The sequence below is a fragment of the Piliocolobus tephrosceles genome, chromosome 5, assembly GCF_002776525.5.
Source record: "Piliocolobus tephrosceles isolate RC106 chromosome 5, ASM277652v3, whole genome shotgun sequence".
Lineage (NCBI taxonomy): Eukaryota > Metazoa > Chordata > Mammalia > Primates > Cercopithecidae > Piliocolobus > Piliocolobus tephrosceles.
In genome coordinates, this window is record NC_045438.1 from 52,595,550 (window position 1) to 52,607,269 (window position 11,720).

Below are 11,720 nucleotides of genomic sequence, written 5' to 3' on the forward strand. Positions count from 1 at the left end.
AAAGTTACTTCTAACCAACACAGACTTACGCTCAGAGTCTATCTTCTTGGCCATATTTTATAGTGCCAATGAAGATGTGCCAGCAAGCATCCCATATACAGCTTGGCATTCGAGTACAAGGTTTGATGGTGGTAGCAGGCACTATTATTTTACTCTATTTTTTTTTTAAATTATTTATTATTTTTTAGACGGAGTCTTCCTCTGTTGCCCAGGCGGGAGTGCCAGTGGTGCAATCTTAGCTCACTGCAACCTCCACCTCCTGGATTCAAGCGATTACCCCGCCTCAGCCTCCCAAGTAGCTGGGATTACAGGCATGCACCACCACACCTGGCTAATTTTGTATTTTTAGTAGAGATGGGGTTACGCCATGTTGGCCAGGCTGGTCTCAAACTCCTCACCTCTGGTGATCTGCCCACCCTGGCCTCCCAAAGTGCTAGGATTACAGGCGTGAGCCACCATGCCCAGCCAGGCACTATTATTTTAAATCAAGGTAAAAGGCTAGTTTTAAAAACTGCCACTTGGAGATAAAAATAAAGGGCACAATATATTCAGAACTGAGTTTTGGGCAATCTGGTATCCCAAATTATGTCAATATTCAGACACTAACAGCAAATTGAGAACGTGTACTATTTTCAACTCTCAAGGATGGGACAAGGCAAGTCAATCAGTATTTTTATGAGAAAATATATTCTAAGCTCCAAATAGATTACGAATAAATCTTTAAACACAATCTGTTTTCACTTAGCCATCCTAAGCATCTTTGTCGTAGGTTTTCCAGACTGTCCACCATCCCCTTTCCTTCTCTCGGGATCTCCCATTTAGTTTGGCTGAAAGTTCTATCCATCCAATGTCACTCAGCTTATATGGTTTGCCACACTACTTCCTGTATTCTCCTTAAACTTCTTAGCTCTTGAGTCTTAGTTGTGTGCGTCTTCTATCAATAGATGAATCTGACGTTTTAGACATTTTGTTTTGGGTTTTTTTTTTTTTTTATTTTAGCCTATTTGGTAAAAGAACCATAGAATGTCTTCTCTGCTTTTTTTCTTCTTTATTAAAGATGCTATTGTTTTCTGAGCAGCTTTCATTTTTATACATCTTTCTCTGGATTTTTATAGTGAATCCTTATTAAGCATTACCTACATATACATGTAAAGCATATTTTGGATTTCAGGATGGGGATCTACAATTTGCTCTTAAATAAATGTGTCAAACCAACCTGTAACACTTATAAGATTTAGGGCTTCTCTATTTCAAAATGTTTTTAAAAACCCAAAAGACAAAAACCCAAAACCACAGTATTTTAGTATGTTTTGTTTTTCTGGTCACAGAAGACACGTTCCAGCAGATGGGGCTAGAAATCTACATATGATTCTTGTTTTAGAAGCATCACATGCTCTGATCAGAACATTTTTTTAAAAATTGTACTTTCATTTACACTGTATTACTGAAGAAAATTGGTGTATTACAGCAATGCTGCTTCTATAGTGATTTGGTCTTTGTCCTTGGTTCCCAGTACAGACTCCTAAAACCCCTGTAATTTTCTAAATGACAGAGGCATTTTTGGTTGTAGTATTTGCTCTTTGCCTTTAGTTACTAACACAGAGTTTCTAAATCCCTTGGAATTTCATGAGTGATGGGAACGTCTTTTGTTTTAATGAGGTGACTCCCAGTGTTCTGGACAGCTTCAGGATGGGGCGTGGTTACCAGAAAGACCAAACTTTGATTAGAAGCTTAGAACTTTCAACCCCACCCTTAACCTCTAGTGAATGGAGAGGGGCTAGAGACTGAGTTAATCATCAATCATGGTTGACACAATGAAACCTCCATAAAAACACCCGAACAATGGGGTCTGGAGTGAACAATGGGGTCTGGAGAACTCCTGTGTTGATCAATGCATCCATGTGCCAGGAGGGTGGCACAGCCCAATTCCACAAGGAATAGAAACTCCTGAGTTCCAGGCCCTTCTAAACTTCACCCTGTGCACCTCTACATCTGGCTGTTATTTTGTATACTCTATAAAAAACCAGTAAATGTAAATAAAGTGATTCCCTGAGTTCTGTGAGTCATTCTGGCAAATCATCAAACCTGAAGAGGGGGTGGTGGTCATAGCTGGTTGGTCAGAAGCACAGGTGTCAACCGGGAGGGCAGTCTTGTGGGGCCTAGCTTAATTAACTGGGGTCTGCACTAACTCTGGCAAGTGCTGGAATTGAACTGAATTGCAGGACACCTTGTTAGTGTCTGGAGAATTGGAGAACTGGCTGGGAGGAGGAGGAAAAGGCTCCCATATATTTGATGTCAGAAGTACTGTGAGTAGATAGATCATACTAAGGAAAAATGCCTTTTCTCCTGCAATGTACTCATTGGAGATGAAAGCTATAAAAACACAGATACATTTTATGTTACCAGTATTATGCTTTATCTTTTAAGTTTTTTGACTACAAAATATAAGAAATCATTATACATAGTACATATACACATCTATGCTCACACACCAATAATTGCCACAATAGCTTCACAAACCAGTATTTACCTTTGCAATGTATTCTGTTATTTTCTATTTCATTTTTCAAAAAACATGGTTAAAAATCCACTAGTGATTCCTTAACACACTGTGCTATCAGCCTGAAAACATTCTCCCTGGTATCAGGCTCCACGCCACTCAGACCTGCCATTCCCATCCTCTGGTGTTCTCTTCAAAGACCGGACATTAATAAGAAGCGTGGCTATTATTGTTTTCTCATTTGTTTAGTGGGTCTTTAGTTACTAACACAGAGCTTCTAAAGCCCTTGGAATTTCACGAGTGATGGGAATATCTTTTGTTTTAATGAGGTGACTGTTTAGTGGGTCTCCCTCTGTCGCCTAGGTTGGATGGAGTGAGGTGCAGTCATGACTCACTGTAGCCTGGAACCCCCAGGCTCAAGCGAACCTCCCACCTCAGCCTCTTGAGTAGCTAGGACTACAGGTGCGCACCACCAAGCCCGGCTAATTTTTTTTTTTTTTTTTTTTTTTTTTAAGTCTTTTAGAAATGGGAGTCTTGCTACATTGCCAGGCTGGTCTTGACCTCCTGGCCCCAAGTGGTCTTTCTGCATCAGCCTCCCAAAACACTGGAATTATAGGCATTAAGCCACAGGACCCACTATTGCTTTTAGGAATTGTAAGCCAAAGGGATGTGGGTTGAATATCTCAGATTATGATCTCTGAAAATGAGACCGGGTAAAGATTTAATTCGAACAGAGAGGGTGACTAAAACCATTCAGCCAACTCCAGATGCATGTTGTTCTGCAGAGCTGAAAAGATGAGCTCAGTGCAACTATGGTAACAAAACAAAGTCCACATGCTTTTGACACAAAGCAGAGGCTTTCCCTTGTCTCAGTCAAGAGTGGTATAAAGGGTTTACCACTTTGATGGCCGTATGAAAATGGAGTGGCCCTCAATTTGTGGCAGATGAAAGTCAGGCTTTGGCCGGGCGCAGTGGCTCACGCCTGTAATCCCAGCACTTTGGGAGGCCGAGGCAGGCAGATCACGAGGTCAGGAGATCGAGACCATCCTGGCGAACACGGTGAAACCCCGTCTCTACTAAAAATACAAAAAAAAAAAAAAAATTAGCCAGGCGTGGTGGTGGGCGCCTGTAGTCCCAGATACTCAGGAGGCTGAGGCAGGAGAATGGCGTGAACCAGGGAGGCGGAGCTTGTAGTGAGCCGAGATCACGCCACTGCACTCCAGCCTGGAGGACAGAGCAACACTCCATCTCAAAAAAAAAAAAAGAAAGTCAGGCTTTGGTCCTGGGGACATATTACCTAGTCATGCCAAGACTGCTTTCTCTATGAAGAATAAAATCTTCAAAAAATGGTGTTCCAAAATTATATTATCTCAGATCACTTTAGAAACATATGATTTTCTTCTTTTTTCTGAGACAGAGCCTCACTCTGTCACCCAGGCTGGAATGCAGTGGCGTGATCTTGGCTCACTGCAACCTCTGCCTCCTGGATTCAAGAGATCCTCCTGCCTCAGCCTCCCAAGCAGCTGGGATTACAAGTGTGCACCACCACCATACCTGGCTAATTTTTGTATTTTTGTAGAGACAGGGTTTCACCATGTTGGCCAGGCTAGTCTCAAACTCCCGACCTCAAGTAATCCACCTGCCTTGGTCTCCCAATATGTTGGGATTACAGGTGTGAGCCACCATCCGGCCAGAAACATCTGATTTTCTATTATATTCCTGTGCTTTCAGAAAGACAGCATATGGCTTGTTTTTGCCAAACTCCAACTGAAGTCATTGTCTATCATGTTACACAATGTCTCCTATAACAGAATCCATGAAATAACTCCTTCATTTCAGTGCTGGAAAAAGTTATTTCTCTGAAGATATTTTTATGTTTTTACTCTGCCCTCTCCCACAATAAAAAACAACAAACAGTAAATCCCAGAAGGATTTCCTCTTTTAATTACCGGGCTTCTCAAAACAAAATGTTCAACTAAATTATTCATTTCAGGTACTTTATAACATTTCTCTGTTCATGTCAACTATTTGTTCTAATATGCGAAAGTATTTATTATCTCATTTGAAACTATGTTGAATGTTGAAAATCTACTTCAAATTCTTTCCTGGAAGGAAGTAGAAAAAAAAAAAAACCTAAAGAAAAATAAGATATGGTATTTAGGAAAATTGCTTGCAAGTCTAAGGATGGCCCAAAGAAATAGCCTAGGGACATGTCTGACTGTATCAGCTTCTTCCTAAGAAACCCGACGCACTGTGCTCCTAGATGTTACAAATGAACAGAATTGAGCTTTCTCTTTTTTGGATCTGCCATGAATTCAGGTTTTTACACTTAATGTCATCTTGGACACTTAAATACTGAATTTCCCAGGTTACCCCAAAGCTCGAGCTAAAGGAAAGGTGGAACAGTAGCTGCACAACACTCCATCCTTCACATCCTGGGTTCAGAGAAAGCACACAAGAATTGAAAGCATTCCAGAATCCAACACAAGAACCATTCATTCATTCTTAGCTTCCGAATCAGAGGATGAGTAAAGGTACGTATGTATACCTTTCCAAGGGGTGTCAACTACACAGTAATAAAAACATGGCCCCAATTAAACAGGCTCAGGGGCTACTTTTCAGAATCAAGACTTGAAGACAGACATTCTAACCTGTTTTATGATAGATTCAGAAGTCTTCATCAAGTTTAAAGTGTCTTTAATGTTGATGACTACCGGCATTAAAGATCCTCTTGCCTCTTTTCAATCCTTTCCAATGTAATAAACATATAAGTACAACATATAGTTCTAGGTATTATGCGACACACAAAGGTTACTAAGGGCTTGATCTTGACCCTTAACTTGTTATTAAAGAAGAAATGCAAATTGTAGCAGAAAAATTCCCAGAAACTCCTTAAGGATGAAAAAAAAAATACCCCCTTAAACCTTAAGAGGATAAAAAAGCAAGGCCCTCCTCCCCTGCTGCTTTTGGAGGCTACCTTACCATGTTATTTCACCGACCCATGCAACTGCCACAGCCTAATAAAGGCTTATCTGTCTGCAGTTACATTTTTTTTTTAATTTGATGAAGAATTTCTAGTTTGTTTTTTTAACGTTTTTTTTTAATTTTTTTTACAGTCCCATTCTTAGACTGGTCTTAATATTGGTCCTCTTATTCAATTTCCTTAGACCAATAACCAAATCTTTTATAAACTATATTTTCATGTTTTATTGCTTGTATTTTGTTTTTATATGTATCATTAATTGTTAAAAATTAAGATTTTGAATCCCTTTGGATATTTATTAGGCTTCAAAGATCTTGATGAGGAAGTCTGAGTGACTGCCAGTTCTCTTACGTTGGTGGTAAGGCTGGGGTGCAGCGCACACTGGTTTAGCGTGAGCAACGATCACTAAGCACAAGAGCCACGGCCACCCCTACTTTACCTCATTCACAGACAAAACTGGAAGGTTGGTCCTGGATGGCTGTCTGGTCCTGGATGCTTTTAGTGGTCTCTTGATCTGTGGGAAGTCTTGTTTTGGAACAAATGTTTCCGTTGGTATAGATGAGAAATGCCTCTTTAATATTTTTATAAACCATTTAGAACCCAATAGATGTGGTTTGTGGGTCACTCTCCTGTGAGTACCAAAGGATTTCATGGTTGGAAGGGGTGCCTTTTCATCTTGGCAACGAGCAGCATTTAATGGCGAGAGCAGGCTTGTATTAGACTTTTTTTGGTTCATTTCCAGGATCTGAGACTTATTCAAACCACCAGCTGTTTTATCAGGAAGGAACAAATCCAAGTTTTCACATACTGTCAGTGTGCTGCATGTTGTATTTTCAAATTCCTTAAGTGGTTTTAACATTAGATGACTGATTCTTCGGCACTGATGTGCTTTTGATAATATACGATGAGATCCGGCCACGGCTCTGAGGAGTGTGGCTGGCATTACCACGTCCCAAGCTAAAAGAAAAGGAATTCAAAGTTCAAGTTTTAAAATTAACGCTTAAAACATATATAATATTTCCCTAGGTAATAGGCATATTTCTGTAAAAAAATTTGTAAAACAGATACATCCTAATTCTAGCAAAAGAACAAGGTTAAAAAATTAAGTACAGTGTTTCTGCCACTTTGCCTTTATCAACATTTGGCCTTCTTTCTGGAAGATTACAAGATTATAAAGCTACTGATATAACAAGAACCTTAAAAAAAAATAGTGATGGGACCACTTCATTTACTTCATTAGCATATCAAATATATAAAAATCTGTACTGGCCAGGCACTGTAGCTCACACCTGTAATCCCAGCACACTGGGAGACTGAGGCAGGTGGATTGCTTGAGTCCAAGAGTTCCAGACCAGCTGGGGCAACATGACAAAACATCATCTCTACAAAAATGACAAAAATTTAAAAATTAGCTGGGTGTGATGGCAGCTCATGCCTGTAGTCCCAGCTATTCACAGGCTGTGGTAGGAGGATCACTTGAGCCCAGGAGACCGAGGCTGCAGTGAGTCATGATTGTACCACTGCACTCCAGCCTTTTTTCTGCCTCAGGAAAAAAAAAAAAAAAAGAATCAGGAAAGGCTCCCAGAAAGAGCTAAGCTGATTCTAGAAGGGGAAGGTGCTTTTCAGCTTGGGGCTGGGCATGGGAGCGCATGAGGCTTGTCAGATACACACATGAACATTCCAGACAAGGGAAACAGAATTTCCCCCTCATTTACAGTATGAAACGTGTGATTTTAAAGTTAGCCTATAGTAGGCCACACACAGTGGCTCATGCCTGTAATCCCAGCACTCTGGGAGGCTAAAAGGGTGTGGGGGCAATCACTTGAGGCCAGGAATTCAAAACCAGCCTGGCCAACATGGCGAAAACCCATCTCTACTAAAAATACAAAAAAAAATTAGCCAGGCATAGTGGTGCATGCGTTTAATCCCAGCTACTCAGGTGGCTGAGATATAGAATCGCTCGAACCAGGGAGGCAGAGGTTGCAGCGAGCCAGGATCGCCCCACTGCGCTCTAGCCTGGGCAACAGAATGAGACTCTGTCTCAAAAAAAAAAAAAAAAAAAAAAAAGTTAGACCATAGTAATCAATAATTCTTTTTTTAAAAATAACATGTTAGGTGCTAGAGATATATGAATCAATGATCTCAGAATTCAAAGTCTAGCAGAGGAAAATGAATGAGATGCACAAATTGCTCTAGTCCAGAGAAAGGAGCATGTGAAGAGTGTGGCATTGTCAGAGAGGTGACATTTGAACCGAGTCTTGAAAGGGCAGAAGGATCAGCAAGTCAAACACCTCAGGCATGGAGTCCTATTTATCTCCCTAACTCAGGGGAGGTTGGAGTGAGCTGCAGAAGGTAAGGACTGAAAAAGAGCTGGTGATCAGATCACCAAAGGATCTATAAAGTCATCCCAAAGAGTTTCTACAGGTGGGGAGAAAGCTGGGCTTCTAACTCTGAGAGTCACATAGTCAAATGCATGTTCCTAAAACAACTTTTTGGTGATGATGTGCAGGAGGAAACGAGAGCCTCTAACATCACTCTGAGCACTTTCTACATGCCAAGTGCTCGGCCTCACCTCATAATGATCCCATTTCACTGATTAGGAAACTGAGGTTTAAAGAGGCTAAGTGCTCACAATTAAGAAGCTACAGAGATGTAATTAACATAAAACCCAGGCTTTCACAATTCCAAAGTCAACACTCTTACCCACTACCTTTTATTTCTTTATTACCTCTCTCCAGGATAAGGACAAAGATGATTCACGGTGATATTTAGGAGGTAGAACCTGCTGCTTTCAAAATCCCTTCAAAAGCTGGTATTCTGTGCTTCATTCTAGTCCAATTGGCTACTGCAGTTCACCTTTGATTAGTACTATTCCATGCCAGTTGAACCACTTAATTTTGAAGAACCTAACTACAAAATATTTTAGAAATGTGTCCACAGTCCTAGATTCTTTCATTATCTTTGAGGAAATTCTTTTTTTTTTTTGAGATGGGAGTCTCACTCTGTCGCTCAGCAGGCTGGAGTGCAGTGGTGCCACTTCAGCTCACCGCAACCTCCACCTCCCAGGTTCATGTGATTCTCCTGCCTCAGCCTCCTGAGTAGCTGGGATTACAGGTGTGCGCCACCAAGCCCAGCTAGTTTTTGTATTTTATATATCTATATATATAGATATATATAGATATACATATGTATATTTAGCAGAGAAGGGGTTTCACTATGTTGGCCAGGCTGGTCTCCAACTCCTGACCTCAAATGATCCGCCTGCCTTGGACTCCCAAAGTGCTGGGATTACAGGCGTGAGCCACTGCACCTGGCCTCTTTGAATGAATTATTTACCTCAAAACTCTATTGACTACCTTAATATGGAGGCTACATGAAGCACTATCACAATGAATGTAAAAGTTACAGGTAATATTATTGTTGCAATAATTTTCAATGGTTTCTATATCCATGCTGATCAGTGGTGGGGATGATTCTTCCAAAACCCTGGCCCTGAGTTCCCTAATCTCCCTTCCTGAATAGTCCTGTTTTTCACTTTTCCTCAGCCACTCATGCCCATGGTAATTATCCTGTAACCTGTAAAGTAGCCACTAGACAACCCACATTGCTATTGAGCCCTTGAATTCTGGTTAGTATAAATTGAGCCTTAATTTTTTAATAAGTAAAATATCTCAATTCTTCTATCAATTATTTGTTGAAATAATATGTCTGGGTATATTTACCTAAATAAAATGCATTATTCAAATAAATTTTAGCTATTCTTTTTTCTTTTTTGATACAAAGTTTCGCTCTTGTTGCCCAGGTTGGAGTGTAATGGCACGATCTTGGCTCACTGCAACCTCTGCCTCCCCCGTTCAAGCGATTCTCCTGCCTCAGCCTCCCAAGTAGCTGGGATTACAGGTGCCTGCCACCATGCCTAGTTAATTTTTTGTATTTTTAGTAGAGACGGGGTTTCATCATGTTGGCCAGGCTGGTCTTGAAATCCTGATCTCAGGTGATCCACCTGCCTTGGCCTCCCAAAGTGTTGGGATTACAGGCATGAGCCACCGGACCCATCCCATTTTTATCACTGCACCTTCTAGAAAGCCTAAGATTACATTTGTGCCTTACATTGTTTTTCTATCAGACAGGGCCCTACTGTCATTATCAATACATCGGATCTCCTCACCTCAATTTCATCCATTCTACTCTCTAAGCACCACCTCCTATATTTGCATCTCACTCCTTCTATTACCCAATTCCAACAATTCTTCAACACCAACAGGACCCGTGAGTCAATGATCCAACCACCTTTTCACAGTCTCTCACTCCCCATGACTTCACTTCCTCCATATCCAGTTTACACTCCATGGTCTACCATTCTAATCTCTCTCTTATACCCCTGGAATCCCTTGCATCCCTTTCTTCCCAGTCTTTCCCATTCACGAGCAGTAATTAGTATCTTTGTAACTGCTAAGCCAGAAACGTGGAGTCCACCTTGACTCTTTATTCTCCATATCCAACTTGTCAGTAAATCCCAAGGGCCTTCTAGGGACCACTGCCCATCATCAGTAATACTACTACCTGATCCAAACTGCTATCTTTCCCATGGATTATTATAATAGCTTTAACCAGTTTCCCTGATTCTGTTTTGGGCCCCCTACAATTTCTTCTCAACACAAGCAACCAAAGTGATCCTTTGAAGTCAAATCTTAGCGCAAAATGTGGCTATGGCTTCACGGTTCACTTAATAAAAGCTAAAGCCCTCCGACCAGGCATAGTGGCTCACGCCTGTAATCCCAGCACGTTGGGAGGGATCACTTGAGGTCTGGAGTTCCAGACCAGCCTGGCCAACACGGTGAAACCCTGTGTCTACTAAAAATACTAAAATTAGCTGGGCATGGCGGCATGGGTCTATAATCCTAGCTACTCGGGAGGCTGAGGCAGGAGCATCATCGCCTGAACTCGGGAGGCGGAGGTTGCAGTGAGCCGAGATCGCGCCACTGCACTAAAGCCTGGGCAACAGTGCGAGATTCCGTCTCAAAAAAAAAAAAAAAAAAAATGTCAAAGCCCTCAAAATGGCCTGCATGGCACTACATTTTCTGGCCCTTTATCAGCACTATGACAGCTCTCTCCTTTGCTTATTTTGCTCCTCATTCTAGCCTCTGGATCTTTGCATTTGCTGTTCCTTAGGCTCTTCTCCCAGGGATCTGAAAGGCTCACACCCTCACCTCCTCCAGAGATTTGCTAAAATGTCTTCTACCCAGTGAAGCCTTCCCCAACCACTACATTAAAAACACACAACCAGCACCCGTTCTCTTTCTCCACTTTGCATTTCTCCATTGTGTAACATCACTTACATACCTTTAATTTTTAGTTTATTAATTCATACTGCAAAACAACTGAGTTCTTACCATGTGCCAGGCATTGTCCCCAGTTGCTGACAATACAGTTGAAAATAAAATAGACAAAAATCCTATCTTTTGAACCTTACATTGGGAGTGACAGGCAAAAAAGAGCTAAATCAGTAAAATACGTGAGACAGAACGCTAAAGGAAAAAAAAGGAGAGAGCTGATTTTTGTGTCTTCCCTCCAGAATGGAAGCTCCTTGAGGATACAGATTTGTGTGTTTTTTCCTACTGTATCTCCTGACACTAGCGCCAGTACATAATAGGCATTCGATCGAATTTTTAAAATGAAATACTAGGCAGTTACTCAGTTCCTGGGCACATTTCAACTTTTAGACAATAACACCAATTAAGAAAATCGGTTACAGCTAGGCTACGATTCAAGAGACAACTGTCACTCATCTTTGGGAGCAGGCCGTTCAATTCCTCAAACTCAAAATTATTTTATCGATTTCTAGTTACCGCGGTGCACTGGCTCAAAAAAAGGGTTCATTAATTGACTGAGTGCTTTTTACTCCCAGCTAAGTCGACCAAAGATCACGGTAAGAGGCAGAGGGTCACAGTCGCACCAGCGTAACCTGTGACTGTACACGTTCCAGGCGGCCAGGAGCCAGGGCGCAGACCTCCGAGCCGGACCACCCAAGCAGCTAAGGAAAGGCAATACACTAACCTCTCGGCCGGAAGAGAAGAAGGAAGCGCCAGGGACGCACGCTTCCTCGGCAGGACTGCAGGGAAAAAGCCGCAGCACCAGCCTCTCACTACAGCAGCCACCCCATCTCCTGGAAGGGCGCTCCCTCCCACCCCCGATACTGCGCAGGCGCACTGAACTCTGGTCCACTTAGCGGGAGCA

General features: G+C 41.8%; 1 protein-coding gene across 5 annotated transcripts in view; it reads right to left on the reverse strand.

Moving 5' to 3' along the window:
• Window positions 1-11,720, reverse strand: part of RMND1 (required for meiotic nuclear division 1 homolog) — a 52,656-nt gene that overhangs the window by 40,413 nt on the left and 523 nt on the right. For 4 of the 5 annotated variants that reach the window (XR_002730397.1, XR_002730398.1, XM_023206139.1 and 1 more), the window contains exons 1-2: window positions 11,541-11,706; window positions 5,923-6,440 (exon numbers count right to left, since the gene is read on the reverse strand). Coding sequence is in view for 3 of the 5 variants with exons in the window: in XM_023206139.1 (XP_023061907.1) it covers window positions 5,923-6,426 (504 nt within the window). In the remaining 2 variants the exon portion in view is untranslated. Of the gene's footprint in view, window positions 1-5,922; window positions 6,441-11,540; window positions 11,707-11,720 lie in introns of those variants that run through there. The other variant, XM_023206140.3, reaches the window with a different exon arrangement.